Source organism: Geotrypetes seraphini, chromosome 5, assembly GCF_902459505.1.
Source record: "Geotrypetes seraphini chromosome 5, aGeoSer1.1, whole genome shotgun sequence".
Lineage (NCBI taxonomy): Eukaryota > Metazoa > Chordata > Amphibia > Gymnophiona > Dermophiidae > Geotrypetes > Geotrypetes seraphini.
The window spans coordinates 243,881,951-243,899,493 of NC_047088.1; the positions used below are offsets into that span (position 1 = coordinate 243,881,951).

At 45.2% G+C, this 17,543-nt stretch overlaps 1 protein-coding gene across 1 annotated transcript in view; it reads left to right on the top strand.

Annotated features, from left to right (window-relative positions):
* The window catches only part of DBI (diazepam binding inhibitor, acyl-CoA binding protein), a 37,480-nt gene extending 25,118 nt beyond the window's left edge, over nt 1-12,362 (top strand). Inside the window, exon 4 of the mRNA XM_033945964.1 lies at nt 12,054-12,362. Within this exon, the coding sequence (XP_033801855.1) occupies nt 12,054-12,130 (77 nt within the window). The 3' untranslated portion in view covers nt 12,131-12,362. The remainder of the gene's footprint in view (nt 1-12,053) is intronic.
* The last annotated feature ends 5,181 nt before the right edge of the window (nt 12,363-17,543 follow it).

Below are 17,543 nucleotides of genomic sequence, written 5' to 3' on the forward strand. Positions count from 1 at the left end.
GACCAACCTCCCAAGGAATTTCTCAAACTCCCCGTCCATGATATTCTGCGGGAGACGTTTTATAAAAACTTGGAGAACCCCCTTACTGTTCCAGGTGCCCCTAAGAAACTGGACAGTTTATACAGGGTCATCCCTATCCCGGGATTTGATAAACCCCAGTTGCCACATGAGAGCCTCCTAGTAGAATCCACTCTCAAGAAATCTCATGGTTCCAGTGTCTATGCCTCCACCCCTCCTGGCAGAGAGGGTAAAACAATGGATAAATTTGGAAAGCGCCTATACCAGAATGCCATGCTGGCTAGCAGAGCCAACAATTATTCATTTCATTTTTCTTTTTATATGAAATATCTGGTACAACAACTTTCTGCTCTGCAAAAGTACATCCCTGAACGCAAGGTCCCTTTGTTTCAACAACAAATTTCCACCCTCCTTCAGCTCAGGAAGTTCATGGTACGCTCAATCTATGACTCCTTCGAGCTCTCCTCCCGTGCCTCTGCTCTGGCAATTGCTATGCGACGCCTTGCCTGGCTGAGAGTATCTGACCTGGATGTCAACCACCAAGACCGCCTTGCCAACGCGCCCTGTCTTGGTGATGAACTTTTTGGGGAGTCTCTAGATACCACCACACAAAAACTTTCGGCTCATGAGACCAGATGGGACACCCTCATTAAGCCTAAAAAGAAGACTCCGCCGACACGACCATACAGACCTCGGTCTTCTTACCAACGTCGCTTTTCTGCTAGGCCGCTGAATCCTCCTCAACAGCAATCTCGTCGGCCTCGCCAACAACAGCAACAACACTCTCAGGCTCGCTCGCAATCTCACCAGACAGCTAAGCCTCTCCCTCAAACTAAGCCTCCTCAGCCCTTTTGACTCCTTTCTCCAGGGCATAGCCAGTCTCCAACCCTCGCTGCCTCTGCCTCAACCTATCGGGGGCCGCCTCACCATCTTTCTACGACGCTGGGAGGCCATCACATCAGACCTGTGGGTTCTAAACATCATCCGTCACGGATACTCACTAAGGTTTCAGACTCTTCCTCCAGACCATCCTCCCGTAGAGTCTGCTTCTCACTCCTCCCAAACTCCTCTCCTCCTCAGGGAGGTCCAATCCCTCCTCCTTCTCAATGCCATCGAAGAAGTTCCACCAGACCAAAGAGGTCAGGGATTTTACTCCCGCTACTTCTTGGTACCCAAGAAAACAGGAGATCTTCGTCCTATCCTCGACCTCAGGAACCTCAACAAGTGTTTGGTCAAGGAAAAGTTCAGAATGCTCTCACTTGCCACACTTTATCCTCTTCTGTCTCAACACGACTGGCTATGTTCCCTGGACCTCAAGGAGGCCTACACTCACATCCCAATCCATCAGGCTTCACGTCGCTACCTCCGATTCCAGATACTCAATCACCACTATCAGTACAAAGTGCTTCCCTTTGGTCTCGCATCTTCGCCCAGGGTGTTCACCAAGTGCCTGATTGTGGTAGCGGCCTGTCTCAGGTCCCACAACCTTCAAGTGTTCCCCTACTTGGACGATTGGTTGGTGAAAGCAACGACCGCTCCACTTGTGCTGCAATCCACTCACCACACCATCTCTTTCCTCCATCTCTTGGGGTTCGAGATCAATTATCCCAAGTCGCATCTGCTTCCCACGCAGCGCCTTCAGTTCATCGGAGCACTTCTCGATACCAACTCCATGAGAGCGTTCCTTCCTGCCGACCGGCACCGGACACTGCTTCACCTCTGTCGACAGGTGCTCATCCAACCATCCATCCCTGCTCGCCAGATGATGATTCTTCTGGGTCACATGGCCTCGACAGTCCATGTGGTTCCTCTGGCGCGACTCCATTTGAGGATACCGCAATGGACCCTCGCCAACCAATGGTCGCAGACCAGGGATCCTCTTTCTCATCCCATCTCTGTGACATCATCTCTTCAGCACTCTCTTCAATGGTGGTTGAACTCCTCAAATCTTTCCAGGGGCCTCCTTCTTCATCCGCCCCCTCATTCCATGACCATCACCACAGATGCCTCCCCCTATGCATGGGGAGCTCACATAGGGGATCTACGCACCCAGGGACTCTGGACCCCTCAGGAGCGTCAACATCACATCAATTTCCTGGAACTCAGAGCCATGTTTTATGCTCTCAAGGCCTTCCAGCACCTTCTCTATCCTCAGGTTCTTCTCCTGTGCACGGACAACCAAGTCGCCATGTACTACATCAACAAGCAAGGCGGCACCGGATCTCGTCTCCTTTGTCAGGAGGCCCTCCGAATTTGGACCTGGGCCACAGCCCACAATCTTTTTCTCAAAGCAGTCTATATCCAGGGCGAACAGAACTCCCTGGCCGACCAGCTCAGCCGCATCCTTCAACCTCACGAGTGGACCCTGGATCCTCCCACTCTCCACTCCATCTTTGCTCGATGGGGCACTCCACAGGTGGACCTCTTTGCAGCTCCTCACAACCATCAGCTGCCCCAGTTCTGCTCCAGACTCTACTCTCCACATCGTCTGGCACCGGATGCATTCCTACTCGACTGGACGGATCGGTTCCTCTATGCCTTCCCTCCACTTCCTCTGATGTTGCGGACCCTGTTCAAGCTCCGCAAGGACAGGGCCACCATGATTCTCATCGCCCCTCGGTGGCCCAGACAACATTGGTTCTCCCTCCTGCTTCAGCTCAGTTCCAGGGATCCCATTCCTCTACCTGTGTTTCCTACTCTTCTTACACAGCAACATCAGTCTCTACTACATCCCAATCTGTCTTCGCTCCACCTGACAGCTTGGTTTCTCTCGGGCTGACCTCTCCAGAAAACCTGTCTCAGCCAGTCCGTCGCATTTTGGATGCCTCCAGGAAACCCTCCACACTCCAATGTTACCATCAGAAGTGGACCCGGTTCTCCGCTTGGTGTCTTCTTCATCATCACAATCCCACCTCTCTGGCGGTGGAAACTGTACTGGACTATTTGCTCTCTCTCTCCGACGCTGGCCTCAAGTCGACCTCAATCAGAGTCCACCTCAGTGCCATCACTGCGTTTCATGAGCCTATCCTTGGAAAACCCCTCACGGCTCATCCTCTGGTTTCCCGGTTCATGAGAGGCCTCTTCAATATCAAACCACCTCTTCAGCCTCCCCCAGTCGTCTGGGACCTCAATGTGGTTTTGTCAGCCCTCATGAAACCTCCTTTTGAGCCTCTGGCTACTACCTCGCTCAAACTTCTCACATGGAAGGTGCTTTTCCTCATTGCCATCACCTCTGCCAGGAGGGTTAGTGAGCTACATGCACTGGTCGCCGATCCACCGTTCACTGTTTTTCACCATGACAAGGTGGTTCTGCGTACCCATCCTAAATTCCTTCCTAAGGTGGTTTCAGCCTTTCACCTCAACCAATCCATCGTGCTGCCTGTTTTCTTCCCTAAACCCCATTCTCATCCTGGGGAACAGGCTCTTCACACGCTGGATTGTAAGCGTGCCCTGGCGTACTACCTTGACCGTACCAGGGCTCACCGCTCCTCTCCTCAACTTTTTCTGACCTTCGATCCTAATCGTCTGGGTCACCCTGTATCTAAACGAACGCTGTCCAATTGGCTTGCTGCCTGTATTGCGTTCTGTTATGCTCGGGCCGGCCTGTCACTGGAAGGACCTGTCACGGCCCACAGGGTCAGAGCTATGGCTGCTTCTGTGGCTTTCCTCCGTTCCACTCCTATTGAGGAAATCTGCAAGGCGGCCACTTGGTCTTCAGTTCACACATTCACTACTCACTACTGTCTGGATGCCTTCTCCAGACGGGATGGACACTTTGGTCAATCTGTGTTACAAAATTTATTTTCCTAATGGCCAACCATCCCTCCTCCCTCTCTGTTAGCTTAGAGGTCACCCATACGTTAAGAATATGCTGCCTGCTTGTCCTGGGATAAAGCACAGTTACTTACCGTAACAGGTGTTATCCAGGGACAGCAGGCAGATATTCTTACGACCCACCCACCTCCCCGGGTTGGCTTCTTAGCTGGCTTATCCTAACTGGAGACCACGCACTCCTCCGTCGGGCGGGAAGGCACTCGCGCATGCGCGGTGCGGCCAACTAGAACTTTCTAGTTAAAAAGGTCCGTACCGGGGCTCCGTCGGTGACGTCACCCATACGTTAAGAATATCTGCCTGCTGTCCCTGGATAACACCTGTTACGGTAAGTAACTGTGCTTTACAGAAGGTTTACATTTACTTTGTATAATAGAAACTTGGCTAACTGAAGGCGAAGAAGCTTATCTATCCTACTGCTGCCCACCAAATTACACATTTATCTTCAATCATCGTCAGAATCGAAAAGGAGGTGGGTTAGCCATAATTTACTTAAAGGATAGCCTAAATACTATCGAATATTCCACTGGAAATACTGAAATTGAATTCTTACAGGTCCAACTTAACTCTATTCCTAAAATAGACATACTCTTATTGTACATTCCTCCTCCAATAAATCAGAATAGTTTATTTTCTCTTCAAAATTTGATCTTTGATTACAGTTCTACATCGGAATTTCCTCTGATATTAGGAGACTTCAACTTTCACTTTGACGAACTTTCTAACCCCCTCACAAAAGAGCTTTTAACCTACACTGAAATACTTAACTTTCACCCCCTCATCCAAGAACCTACACACAAGGCCGAACATATTTTGGACATGATCTTTATCCCCAAATCAGAGTATCTTTACTACAACAACACCTTAAATACTCCAGTCCCCTGGTCAGATCATCACTTAATATCTTTCGAGTTAACGATAAACAATAAAATAAATCCAACTCCAGTACCCAAGAAGATAACTTACCGCGATTATACCAAATTAGAACTCTCCTCAGTTTCTTCTTTCCTTCTCTCAAGGCCTCCCTTATTAGAAAGTGATACCCTTGAACACCAACTTAATTCTTGGAACGATACAATCCAACTCCTTTTAGACAAAGAGGTTCCCCTAATTAATAAAATAATATCCAACAAAAAAACTCAAAATCCATGGTATACACCAGAACTTTCACTAATTAAAAGGCAACTACGATCTCTAGAAAGAAAATGGCGGAAAAACAAAAATGACGTCAACTTAAAAGCTTTCATAGAACAATCTCAATACTATAAAAATAAAATCAATGAGTCCAAGAAAACTTTCTACTCAAATAAAATTAAATTAGCCAGAAATTCTTCTATTTTATTCTCTATATTAAAATCCTTCAATCTAAAACCTCAAAACGAAAATAAATGCTCAAATCTCTCAGCTCAAACTATGGCAGAGGCTTTCTGCAAAAAAATTATAAACATCCGTAAAAACTTTATCTCTGATCCTACCATTAACTCCTCGGAGTTAAACACTAATAATCTAATCCCTTGTGCAAAATGTTCTAACTTTAAAGTTCCATCGTTAGATGAAATAAAATCAATTTTTCAAAAAATTAACTTAAAAAACACTCCCTCTGAGATCATTCCTCCCTTAATCTTAAAAAAATATTTTTCTTGCTTTGGTCCACTATTACACTCAATAATTAAAAAAAGTCTTTCATCAGGGGCAGTACCAAAAAGTTGGAAAGCATCAATAATATCTCCTATATTAAAAGACCATAAAATCAGTCACGACGACCCCACTAACTACCGTCCAATTGCTAATATTCCATTCTTAGCAAAAATCACAGAGAAAGTAATATTCACTCAACTATCAGACTTTGCCAATTCTACCAATACATTACATCCCAATCAAACAGGCTTCAGGAAACATCATAATACAGAGTATTCCTTAATTGGACTCACTACCAATATCATATATAACCTTGATCACCACAACTCGGTAATTTTATTTTCTCTTGACCTTTCAGCCGCATTCGACACAATTGACCATTCTCTTCTTCTCGACAGACTTCACTCTATAGGCGTTAGCGACCTAGCTTTGCAATGGTTTACCTCCTTTCTCTCTAACCGTACTTCTACGGTACGCTTTAACAATACAATCTCAAAACCTTTTTCCCAAAACTATGGTATTCCCCAGGGCTCAATTTTGTCTCCTCTCTTATTTAATATTTTTTTAGCTCCCTTACTAAACCTAAGCCAATCCATAGGTTTTACTACCTATGCTTACGCAGATGACATCCAGTTGACTCATGCATTCAACCCGGAAAATTCAAATGACATAACTCAAATTAACCAAAAATTAGAACAAATAAAAAACTGGCTAGTACAAATAAACTTGCACTAAATGTATCCAAGACAAGGGCTCTATTTTTTCCTTCAAAACAAGACCTAAAACTATCAATCCCTTTTTCGATTAACAACACACCAATTGAATTAGCAACTTCACTTAAGATTTTAGGCGTAATCATCGATAGTAAATTTTCTTACCAAGAACATATTAACAACACAGTTAAACTGTTTCTACCGTTTGCGTCTAATCCGTTCAATGTCCAAGTACTTAGAGCCAAAATCAGTAAATATTCTAGTCCACTCACTCATAATATCCAAATTAGATTACTGTAATTCCTTATTATTAAACATAACAAATAAGGAACAAAGACGTTTACAAATAATTCAAAACACCGCCATAAAATTAATACATCATGGAAAGAAATACGACCACGTGACTCCATATCTGATGAAATCTCATTGGCTACCCATTAACCAGAGAATAATATATAAAATAGCATTATTAGTCTTTAAAACAACTACTACAAACGAACCTCAGTTCATTAACCGCTTATTAATCCCACACTTCTCAAATCGCTCTCTCCGGTCTAATAGTCAGGAGTTACTTATGGTTCCATCATTGAAAATAATAGGAACTAGGCGACACGATATTTTTTCAGTCAAAGCCCCGCTCATCTGGAATTCTCTTCCTTTATATATTAGGAATATTAAAGATCTCACTTTATTCAAAACTAATCTAAAAACATTTCTGTTTAAAGCTTCCTTTAACCCTTAAATAGGAATCATCTTTCATTAATTGAAAATATCATAAATTTCAAAAATTTTCTTCAGGCACCCCTACCCCAATGTTCTAACCTACCCTATCCAATTTTCTTCGCCTATCTATGAGGACACAACAATATTGTAACTTTTTATCCCTCATGTTTTTCCCAACCATTCCAGTAGTGTCTGTTTTGTTAAGTGGTCACGAATATGTTTTTTAATTCACAAAAATGATCTTAACTGTTTTTACCCTTATATTTGTTGTAATGTTATTCGCTTAGAATTCTTAAGCGAACCATTAAATTTAAATAAACTTGAAATAAACTTGAAGGTAGAAGCAGCCTGATATACAGCTCCTTTGTCTTGCTGCACTGTAACAGCGTGTATGTGCAGGGAAGGAGGCAGCCAAAAAGAGTATTTTCTGTGCTGTGCTTTTTTTTTTTTTTTCTTTTTTTTTGAGAAATGGCCATAAAGAGCCAATGTGACTCATAAAATAAAAGACTAATGCAAAATTCTTGTACAATCCTTCTGGAGGCTGAACTAGAGGGTTCTTGTATGTCTGATAGCTGCAGGGCAACTAAAAGATGATCCCTCCCCTTTGGACTACCTGCCCGGGAGCTTCCTGACCTGCTCAGTTTGTTTCTGCAGCTTCACTGCATGGTTGAAATTAATTCTGCTTGTGATTTTATTTCAATTCCTAGTCTTTTTTTTTTTTTTTTTTTTATTTCGCAGGTTTGCCCACGTGCTGCAGATCAACTCTGTGTGAGTGATTCTTTGGCAGGAGATCGCAGACATTTTAAATTTTGTCTGCTTCTGGAGAGTGCTCTATAAGTCTGAAACTAGAGTAAGCCCTCTGGACAGTCTGCAGATTGGATCGGGAGCCATCTCTCCCCTGGTTTGTCCACAAAGGGGTAGAGCACAGGCTGCTGCAGTTCCGAGGAGGTACGCCGGGATCGGAACCGCGCTGTGCATCTTCCCTGATTTCCCTGAGGGGTCCTGGTGGTTGTAATCGGAGGTGACAGGGAAGGCAAGGTGGTCAGAAGACCTGAAAAATACTGTTTAATCAGCTCCTGAGGTACTAATCTCCCTATGCTTGCACTGTGTATTGCTGGTGCCATTGAAATGCATTGCAGCACAGGTCTCTGTGGTGTTTGAGTCAAGAGTTTGCCGATTTTGGGGGGTGCTCAAGTCGGGGTTTGGGGGGTTTCCCTGCATGCCCTTATCCCCCCCCCACCTGTAAAATCCTAAAATTGCCGTTTTTTAACGTTTTCCTGCATTTTTAACGGCCGTTTTTCTGTCAAAATCGGCACCTGTAGCAGCCATCTTGGATTTTCTTAACTTTTTTTAAACTATATTTTTTGGACTTAGAAGCTTCATTTTTGCTCCAAATTTTACAGATAGCCACCTTAGGACAGGATGGCATGGATTCATGCCGTAAATGCGGCGGATGGCTTCTAGGATCTCACAAAAGCGTATCTCCACATTCCGATATTCCCAGATCATCGGAAGTTCCTGAGGTTTCATTTTCTCGGGAGGCATTTCCAGTTTGCAGCGCTTCCTTTTGGTTTGGCATTGGCGCCAAGAACCTTTATCAAAATCCTGTTGGTGGTGGCTGCCCATCTGTGATCTCTGGGTGTGCTAGTGCATCAGTACCTCGATGACTAGTTGATCAGAGCTCCCTTGTGGGAACAGGGTTGCTTGGTGGTTCGCCAAGTTGTGTCTTTGCTGGAACGTCTCGGATGGTGATCAATCTGTAGAAGAGTTGCCTCGTGCCGACCCAGGACTTGGAGTACCTGGGAATTCAGTTCAACACAGGTTTGAACTGGGTGTTTCTTCCAGGATCCAGAAAACTGAAACTCAGAAGTGCGATTTGGGACACGTTGGCAGTCCCAGCACCGACAGCCTGGCAGTACCTGCAGGAGTTGGGTCTCATGGTGGCGACCTTAGATGTTATTCCGTGGGCAAGAGCTCACCTGTGTCCTCTTCAGTTGTCGCTTCTGGCATGGTAGAATCTCCAGAGATGCACTGGGGATGAAGCTGCCTTGGTTGGCAGCGGCACACAACAGTATGATGTGCGGTCTCCCTCTGTGAATCTTGGATTTGGTGACCCTGACTATAGATGCGAGTCTCTCCGGTTGGGGAGCGGTTTGCATGTCCGTCCCGGTCCAGGGCCACTGGGCGCCGAGGGAGAGCAGATGGTCAATCAATCAACTGGAGCTAAGAGTGATCCGGTTAACTCTGCTAAGATTCCAAGGGAGTCTCCACCGGAAGGCTGTCCGTGTGTTCTCAGACAATGTGACGGCTGTTGCCTATGTCAACCATCAAGGAGGCACTAGGAGTCCCATGCTGGGATTGGAGGCTCAAATGCTCTTTGCGGAGTGTCATCTCTTGGCTTTATCCGCGGCTCATATGGCTGGCATAAACAACGTTCAGGCAGACTTTCTCAGTCATCAGACTCTGGACCAGGGAGAATGGTCCCTCTCAGGGCTGGCGTTCAAGGTGGTAGTGCGCCACTGGGGTCGTCCCGCCTTCAATCTGATGGCGTCATCCATGAACAGAAAGGCAGACAGATTCTTCAGCCGCAGACGAAAGGTCAGCAGCGAAGGACTTAATGCTCTGGTTCATCCTTGGCCTACAGGGGAACTTCTGTACATCTTTCTCCCGTGGCCCATGATACGGCGTTTGATGCGCCAGGTGTCCTCTCACAGGGGTCCAGTGATCCTTGTATCTTCGGATTGGCCCAGAAGACCTTGGTACACAGACCTGGTGAGGTTGAGCTCGGAGAGAGGTGTGCGTTGTCCTTGCCATCGGAGGTTGCTCACACAGGGCCTGATTACACTTCAATATCTGGACCGGTTTGGCGCTTGAATGGGCAGCCTTAACGGCCAGGGATTGTTCCTCTGCAGTTATAGCCATGCTCCTGCAGAGCAAGCGGAAATCGACGGTATCGGCCTAAGCGAAAGCCTATAAATGTTTTCAGGCTTGGTGTGCGTGGATTCGTGTGGACCGTCAGTGGCTCATGTTCTGGACTTCTTGCAGGATGGCCTCAGGAAGGGCCTGGCGGGCTTTTCTCTGCACGTTCAGATTGCAGGTCTCTCCTGTTTAGGTCCCTCTTCGTTCAGGGGTTCTCTAGCTTCTCACCCGGATGTCGTCCGGTTCTTGATGGGGGCTGAAACCTGAATTTGCCCATCCTGAAACCTGAATTTGGTCCTACACTCCCTGACTCATCCACCCTATGAACCCCTGGACAGAATCTCTCTGAACGATCTTACCATTAAGACCATCTTCCTTGTAGCAGTCACATCAGCATGGCAAGTGTCCGAGCTTCAGGCTTTGTCATGCAGAGATCCTTTTCTTCGCATCAAGGAGTCTGCAGTGATTTTGAGGACTCTGCCTTCTTTTCTTCCGAAAGTGGTTTTCACGTCAACCAGGAAGTTCGTTTGCCGGCTTGTGTTCCTTCAGGTTCCAAGTCTCAGGACCGTGTTAATGCGGTCTCTGGATGTGCGGTGTCTCCTTTTGAGATACATTGAGGCCACTAACGTCTTCCGTCTGTCGGACCATCTGTTTGTCCTAGCGGGCCCCATGAGTCGGGGTGGCCCGCTTCCAAGACTACCATTTCTCGTTGGATACGTGTGGCCATTTCTGTGGCAGCGGGGAAAAAGTCTCCCCTTGGGGTGAAGGCTCACTCTACCGGAGGAATGGCTTCCTCGTGAGCTGAATCTCATATTGTCTCGCCTGAGCAAATTTGTCAGGCGGCCACGTGGGCTTCCCTTCATACCTTTTCCAGGTTTTACTGGCTTGATGTGGTGGCTAAGGGTGATACGGCCTTTGGCGCTTCTGTTCTCGCGGCAAGCTCATCGGGGGCCCCCCCCCTGAGATTTGGGACTGCTTTGTTACGTCCCTTTAGTTCAGCCTCCAGAGGGATTGTACAAGAATGAAAAATTAGGTTTCTTACCTCTGCTAATCTTCCTTCTTGTATATCTCCCCTGGAGGCTGAACTCGCGCTCATCTGTTTTGTCTGATTCGTAGGTCACTTCTTCAGTAACTGGCTTTTCTACTAACTGAGCAGGTCAGAAAGCTCCTGGGCAGGTAGCCCAAAAGGGGAGGGATCATCTTTTAGTTGCCCTGCAGCTGAAGCTATCAGACATACAAGAACCTTCTACTTCAGTCTCCAGAGGAGATATACAAGAAGGAAGATTAGTAGAGGTAAGAAACCTAATCTTTCATTGGGAAGAAATGGGGAATGCATGAAATGGAGGAGGGGGTTAATAATTTAATCAAGGTTTGTTGTTTTTAAATAATTTAATCAAGGTTTGTTTTCTGAAATGATAATTTATGCATAAAAGTGCGCTAAATACAGGTAAGCCATTCTAAAATGTCATTTGAAAAAGAAATAGTTAAAACATGTGCTTTTAATGTAAACCCTTAACAAATGGATAATGCAATAATTAGATGTTTTTTTAATTCAGGATCAAATTAAATTTAACAAAATGCAAAGATTGAGACGTCAGATATGCCTTAAGATATGAACTTGCATAGGAAGCAAAATGTTTGAGTGTTTTGCAGTTTGTTGTCAAATTATATTGAACTCGGGAAGCCTTCTGAATAAGTTGACGTTTTTATACAGCAACATAGATGACGAGCCTAAAGAGAATTACAGTAATCCAAATGCTGCACACTTAATGCACAAAGACGGCAGAACTAATGCAGAATGCTTTAATGTGTCCTGGTGAGGCCATTTTTCATTCTCCTAAGTGCTAACGCACACTTTAAACACCCTTATACTAAGGGCTCCTTTTATCAAGCCACGCTAGTGGGGTTAATGCGCATGACTTTTCATCACACGTTAACCCCCGCACTGGCCTAAAAACTACCGTCTGCTCAAGAGGAGGCGGTAGGGCTGGCGCGGCCAGCGGTTTAGCGCGCGATATTACATGCGTTAAACCCCTAGCGCGCCTTTGTAAAAGGAGCCCTAAGCTGTTTTTAGTGTTACATACCTGAACACATACTTCATATTAGTGTTTTCAAGAGGTTTTTGTATTTTTTGATCACTCTAAACCCACTTCTGTTCATGTAGCTTCAGCTTGAAAAAGGTATTTGATTGTGTTTATTTTAACTCTGTAGGTATGGCGCAAGAAGCTGCAATGACTGCTTACATAAAGAAGGTAGAAGAACTGAAAGCAAAGTATGGGATGAACTAATATCGGTCTCTGTACTGTCGGTGCCTTGGGTTTAAAACCCATGCTTTCTAATTGCTGAAGATAGAGGTTCAGTGAGGTGCTCCTTCTCTGGTTAGTTAACAAACGGTGTAGAACAGTGGTTCTTAAACCTGTCCTGGGGGACCTCCAGCCTGTCAGGTTTTCAAGATATCCCTAATGAATATGCATGAGGAAGCAGATTTGCATAAAATAGAGGCGATGTATGCAAATCTATCTTGTACATTTTCATTGGGATATCTTGAAAACCTGACTGGTTGGGGGTCCCCCAGGACAGATTTTAAAGAACCACTGGTATAGAACTTTAACAATTTAAAACTGGTTTGTTTGTTTGTTTTCTGGGGTTTTTTTTAGTTTGTTTTTTTAATTTCACCACACACACACACTTGGAACTTCTGTCCAAAAGCATTGTGAGTTCTTGCCAAGTGGACAGATCGTGGTTAAATGTTCTGCTGAAGGCCGATCCAGGCCTGGAATTTCTTCTGCTGAAGACTACCTCAGCACTACCAGGCCACAGTCATATTTCATACTTTCATTGGAAAGTTCATGTAGATGCAGGATTTTCACTTCTTTTCCTAATTAGCTGTGTGCTGGTTGAGTGGAATTTAAAGTAACTTTTTGCATTTAAATGAATTTTTAATGAATAAAGTATAAATTTGTTACTTTTCAGCTATCTTGTCTGTCCTTCCTTTCCTCGAACAGTGTTCTGTTTGCTTCATTTTTTTCATATATTTCTCCTCTGGCAGAAGCAGCCATTGTGCAGCCTTTTAATATTGCTCCCATATAGGTGTTGCCTGGCACAGTAATGGATTCTTGCAGTGGCAAAAGACTATGGAGCACTTTAGCCTTTTCAAGGCAGGAGAGTTGTGATTAGAGAATGAATTTTTCCCCATCCCCACGGGAACTCATTTTCCTGTTCCAGTGAGTTCTTTTCCTGTCCCTGCCCCATTCCTGCAAGCTCCATCCTCATCTGCACAAGCCTCAAACACTTTAAAATCATAAGAAGCAACATTCTAGAGCTCAGATTGTGATGTCATAATGCCTCATTCCACCAATGCCTAAACTCCGTCCTCATCTGCACAAGCCTCAAACACTTTAAAATCATAAGTGTTCAAGGATTGTGCGGTTAAGGCAGAGCTTACAGGAATGGTACAGGGACAGCGACAAAACTCACAGGGACAGGGCAAATTTGTCCCCCGTGTCAACCTCTAGTTGTGATCCAAGAATTAACACATCCTTCATGGGACAGGATTTTCTTATGGTCAGGGTGGGGAAGAGAGAGAGTGCCCCTAGACTACCAGGGATTAAAGAGATTGATGCAGAAAGTTGTCATGGGTGGGGAGTTTGGAATGGGGTGCAGACTTGACAGCTGTCCCTTCTTTTAAGTTCCCCTTCCTGTTGGTGCCTGAGCCAAGTAAGGGCATTTTAACAGTGAACTGCAAATTACTTCTGTTTGTTTAAGGCAGCAGTATTTTGCATGTGCATTGATCATCTTTGCACTGGGTTTTTTCGGCTAATTTTACTGTGGATGCCACATGCTCGGCTATCAATGCATGACTTTTTTGCTTGGTCAGTCTTAAAATCCCCTATCTGGTGCTTTAGGGCAGTATTTCTCAACTCGGTCCTGAAGTGCTCCCTTGCCAGTCAGGTTTACAGGAGGGATTTTGACACCCCTGCCTTACATACTCCAAACTGTCCCACCCCCTAAAACCTACTATCCTGTAGCTGTCCCTAGTCCTTGCTACCTTCTGCACAGGTACAAAATATAGAACTGGTAAGTACACGCACATATAGACCTCCGCTAGACGCACGTGGCATATAAATTCCCTATTTTTCATTTTCTTCTAATTCTGCCAGCCTTGGCTCATCTTAAGTCGAATCCTTCCATGCAAGGGTTGCCTTATCAGAAGGAAAAAAAAACTGCCACATGTATGTTCTTTGTGAAATCAGCATAACAGAAACAAGAGCTCTAACTAAACTTTTCAAACATTATCCCAGGACCAGCAGGCAGCATAATCTCTACATGTGGGTGACGTCACCGATGGAGCCCCCTAGCGGACGTTTTCGCAAGCAGACTTGCTTGAAGACCTTCAAGCTTGCGAATGTACTGGGCATGCGCGAGTGCCCCTCCTGCCCGACTCGGGGCATGCGTCTCCTCAGAATGTCCTCAGCTCTTAGGTTTTCCGCGAAGCCAGACTTGCTCTGGGCGAATTCGTAGTGCCTCTTTGCACCGTGGCTTGCTTTTTTGTTTTTGGGTGAGTCGCTGTGTTGTGCGTCTTTGTTTTGTACAAGTTCCTTCCTATTCCTTTTTTCTGATCGGGTGGTCAGTTTTTGGCAGGCCGCCTGGCCTCACGGGGCCACGGCTGTATTTTTTTCCTATGCCCCGGCCTCTTACCGGGTTTAAGAACTGCACTAAGTGCAACCGGGTGATCTCCATCACCAACCCCCATCGTTGGTGCGTGGAGTGCCTGGGTGCTGAACATCGAGAAGAGTCTTGCCCGTGTTGTGCTACTCTCCAACTGCGGGCTCTTTGTCGCTATGTGGCCAAGATTCTTCAACTTTTTGACCCCCATGGAACCCAAGGGGTCAACCTCGGCCCCAGTTGTCGGGGCCTCGACCTTAAAGACATCGACCCCAGCAACGCCTGCCGCCTCGGCTTTGGGTAAGTCACCTCTTCCCTCCTCAGGTTTGCCGGCGAAGAAGCCAACCCCGGATTCTCTTGCGAGTGCCGCATCTTCGTCCTCGTCGAGACATCATTCAAAGCGTGCCTCCTCACATAGGGAATACTCTTAGAGGTCACCCCCAAAGGAGCACCTCAACTCCAGCATCCTATGGTTTCGGTGCCTATGTTCGAGGACATGCTTAAGGTTATCCTTACGACGCAGATTTCCTTGGTTCTGGGTCAACTAGCTCCGGCCTCGGCCCAGCCTCCGTCTGATCAGTTTGGGCATTCCCCCGCGGTTACTCGGGGTCAGTCCCTCAAGTCTCGCAGGTTGCCCTAGAGCAGTGGTTCTTAACCTTGTTGGAGGTACTGAACCCCACCAGTTTCATATGCGTGTTCACCGAACCCTTCTTTATTGAAAAAATTAAATGATTTTTACAAATTCAAAACATAGGTATACAATGAGGGAAAAAATATCAATTTTGAAAACAAAAAAGTTCTCCTATATTTCAAATAATAATAACATAATAATGAAATTTACTGCAAATCAGTGTGACTTCTGCTGTTGCCTCTCAGAGACCAGTTCAGAAATGCGCGGCTTTACCTTGGCAAGTTCCACTCTCATGTCATTTTCGCAACAAAGTCTGTTCCTTTTCTTCGTTTTTATGTCCAGCATCCTCAAAGGATTGCTCGCAAAGATATGTTGTAACAAACTGTATGAAAATTTCCAGAGCTTTCTTAGCAATAACAGGGTTCGTTACCAATTGTTGACACCAAAACGTTGAGAGCGTTGTTGTTCTGAAGAGTTGCTGTTGAACCTGGCTCTGCTGAATTTCAATGATTTCATCGAGGTATTCATCATTGACATCTGTTGTCTCAACACTAAACGTGAACGGCTGTCTCACCCATGCTGGATATGACTCTCTTGTAGGGAAGTATCCGTCAAGAGACTTTGCAAGCTCATCTAAGTGCGTGGCAATAGTTTGCTTCAGTTCCGCGGGTACAGAAATGTCTCCGATTCCAGATACATCTTCGATCTTACTTACACAGTTGTCTAGCAGGGGAAAGTTTGCGAAGTTATCGTTTTCTGTTCGTCGTTTCCATAATGGTAGCTTTTTTTGAAAAGCTTTCAGGTTTTCTTCCGCTTCGATGATGACTCCACCACCCTGCATCTGCTTATTGAGATAATTGAGAGCTGCAAAGATAATCAGCCATGTACGCTAAAATGAGAATGAACTCAGAATTTTTGAAGCAATCTGCATGACAATGTTGCTGCTCTTGCAAAAACAGAGCTAATTCCACACGCATGGCAAAAACACGATTCAGCACCTGTCCCCGGAATAACCACCGAACGTTAGAATGATACAGAAGTACCTCGAATTCAGATCCCATTTCTTTACACAGCTCCTTGAAGATGCGGTGCTTCAGAGCATTATTTCGCACATAGTTCACGCATTCCACAACAATTTTTAAAACTTCTGCCAGTTTTGGAGGCAAGGTTTTTGTTGCCAACACATGCCTGTGCAGAATGCAATGCATAACAATGATGTGTGGTGCATCAGCATTCACTAGCGCACCAAAACTGGACTTTCTTCCGAGCATGGCTGGAGCTCCGTCCGAATAAACTGCAGAAACCATATCCCACGAAAGATTGTTGTCTTTGAAGAAGTCATCCACAAGTTTCTTCACATCAGTTGCTTTAGTTGTTGTAAGAGGCTTACAAAATAAAAAATCTTCCTTTATCACGTCGTCTTTCACATAGCGCACGAATACTGCAAGCTGGCTTAGATTGGAAACGTCTGGTCTCGTCGAGTTGAAGGCTGAATTTTGCCGGGCTTGAAATCAGATCTGCAACTACTTGAGCCAAGATGTCTTTGCTCATGTCCTCTATTCTGTTGCTGATGATGTCATTTGAAAGAGGAATTTCAGATAACTGAACTTCAGCCGCTTTTCCCAGCATGATATTCGCCATCTTCAACACAGCTGGTTTTATGAGTGTTTCACCAATGGTGTGTGGTTTGCCCTGCTTTGCGATCAGGTAAGCAACTTCGTACGATGCTGTGAAGATCGGTTTGTTGATGGGTACAAAGCCGAGAACAGGCAGAGTAGCCTTTTCATCGAATCTTGCTCTCTTCACCTTAAATTCAGCGAGCGTTGTGTTCTTGTATTTTCCATCTCCATGCAGCTTCAGGAAGTGTTCCCTTAGTTTTTCCGGAGCTAGACTAGAATTACTCAACTTGGCATTTCAAATCATGCAATTAGGACGCTACCTCCCATCACGTTCCGTTATACATGTGAATCCATATTGTAAATATTCGTCCGACCACTTTCGTATTTTGCTCGACATAGTAAGGGATTAAAATATTAAGATAGGTATCACACGACGTACCATCACAACAGTTACAATTCGACTACTGTGTGCATCAAATCCCCTGCAGCACAGATAGGCCAAGCAATGTTGCGTGATCACCTGCAGCCAATTATGGACAAGCGGGGCGTATCATCACGAATCATAAGCGCTTCGGTCACGTTCAATCATCTATCAGTTAAATCACAAATTTAAATTGATAGATCAATTTATATACATCAATCAATTTCAGGAATTGATTGATGTATATAAGGCGTTAGTTACAGATTGATAGATCAAGAAACCGAGTACACTATCAGTCTTGATCAAAATCACTGAATAACTGATAGATGATTGAACGTGACCGAAGCGCTATATGAGTCGGAGGT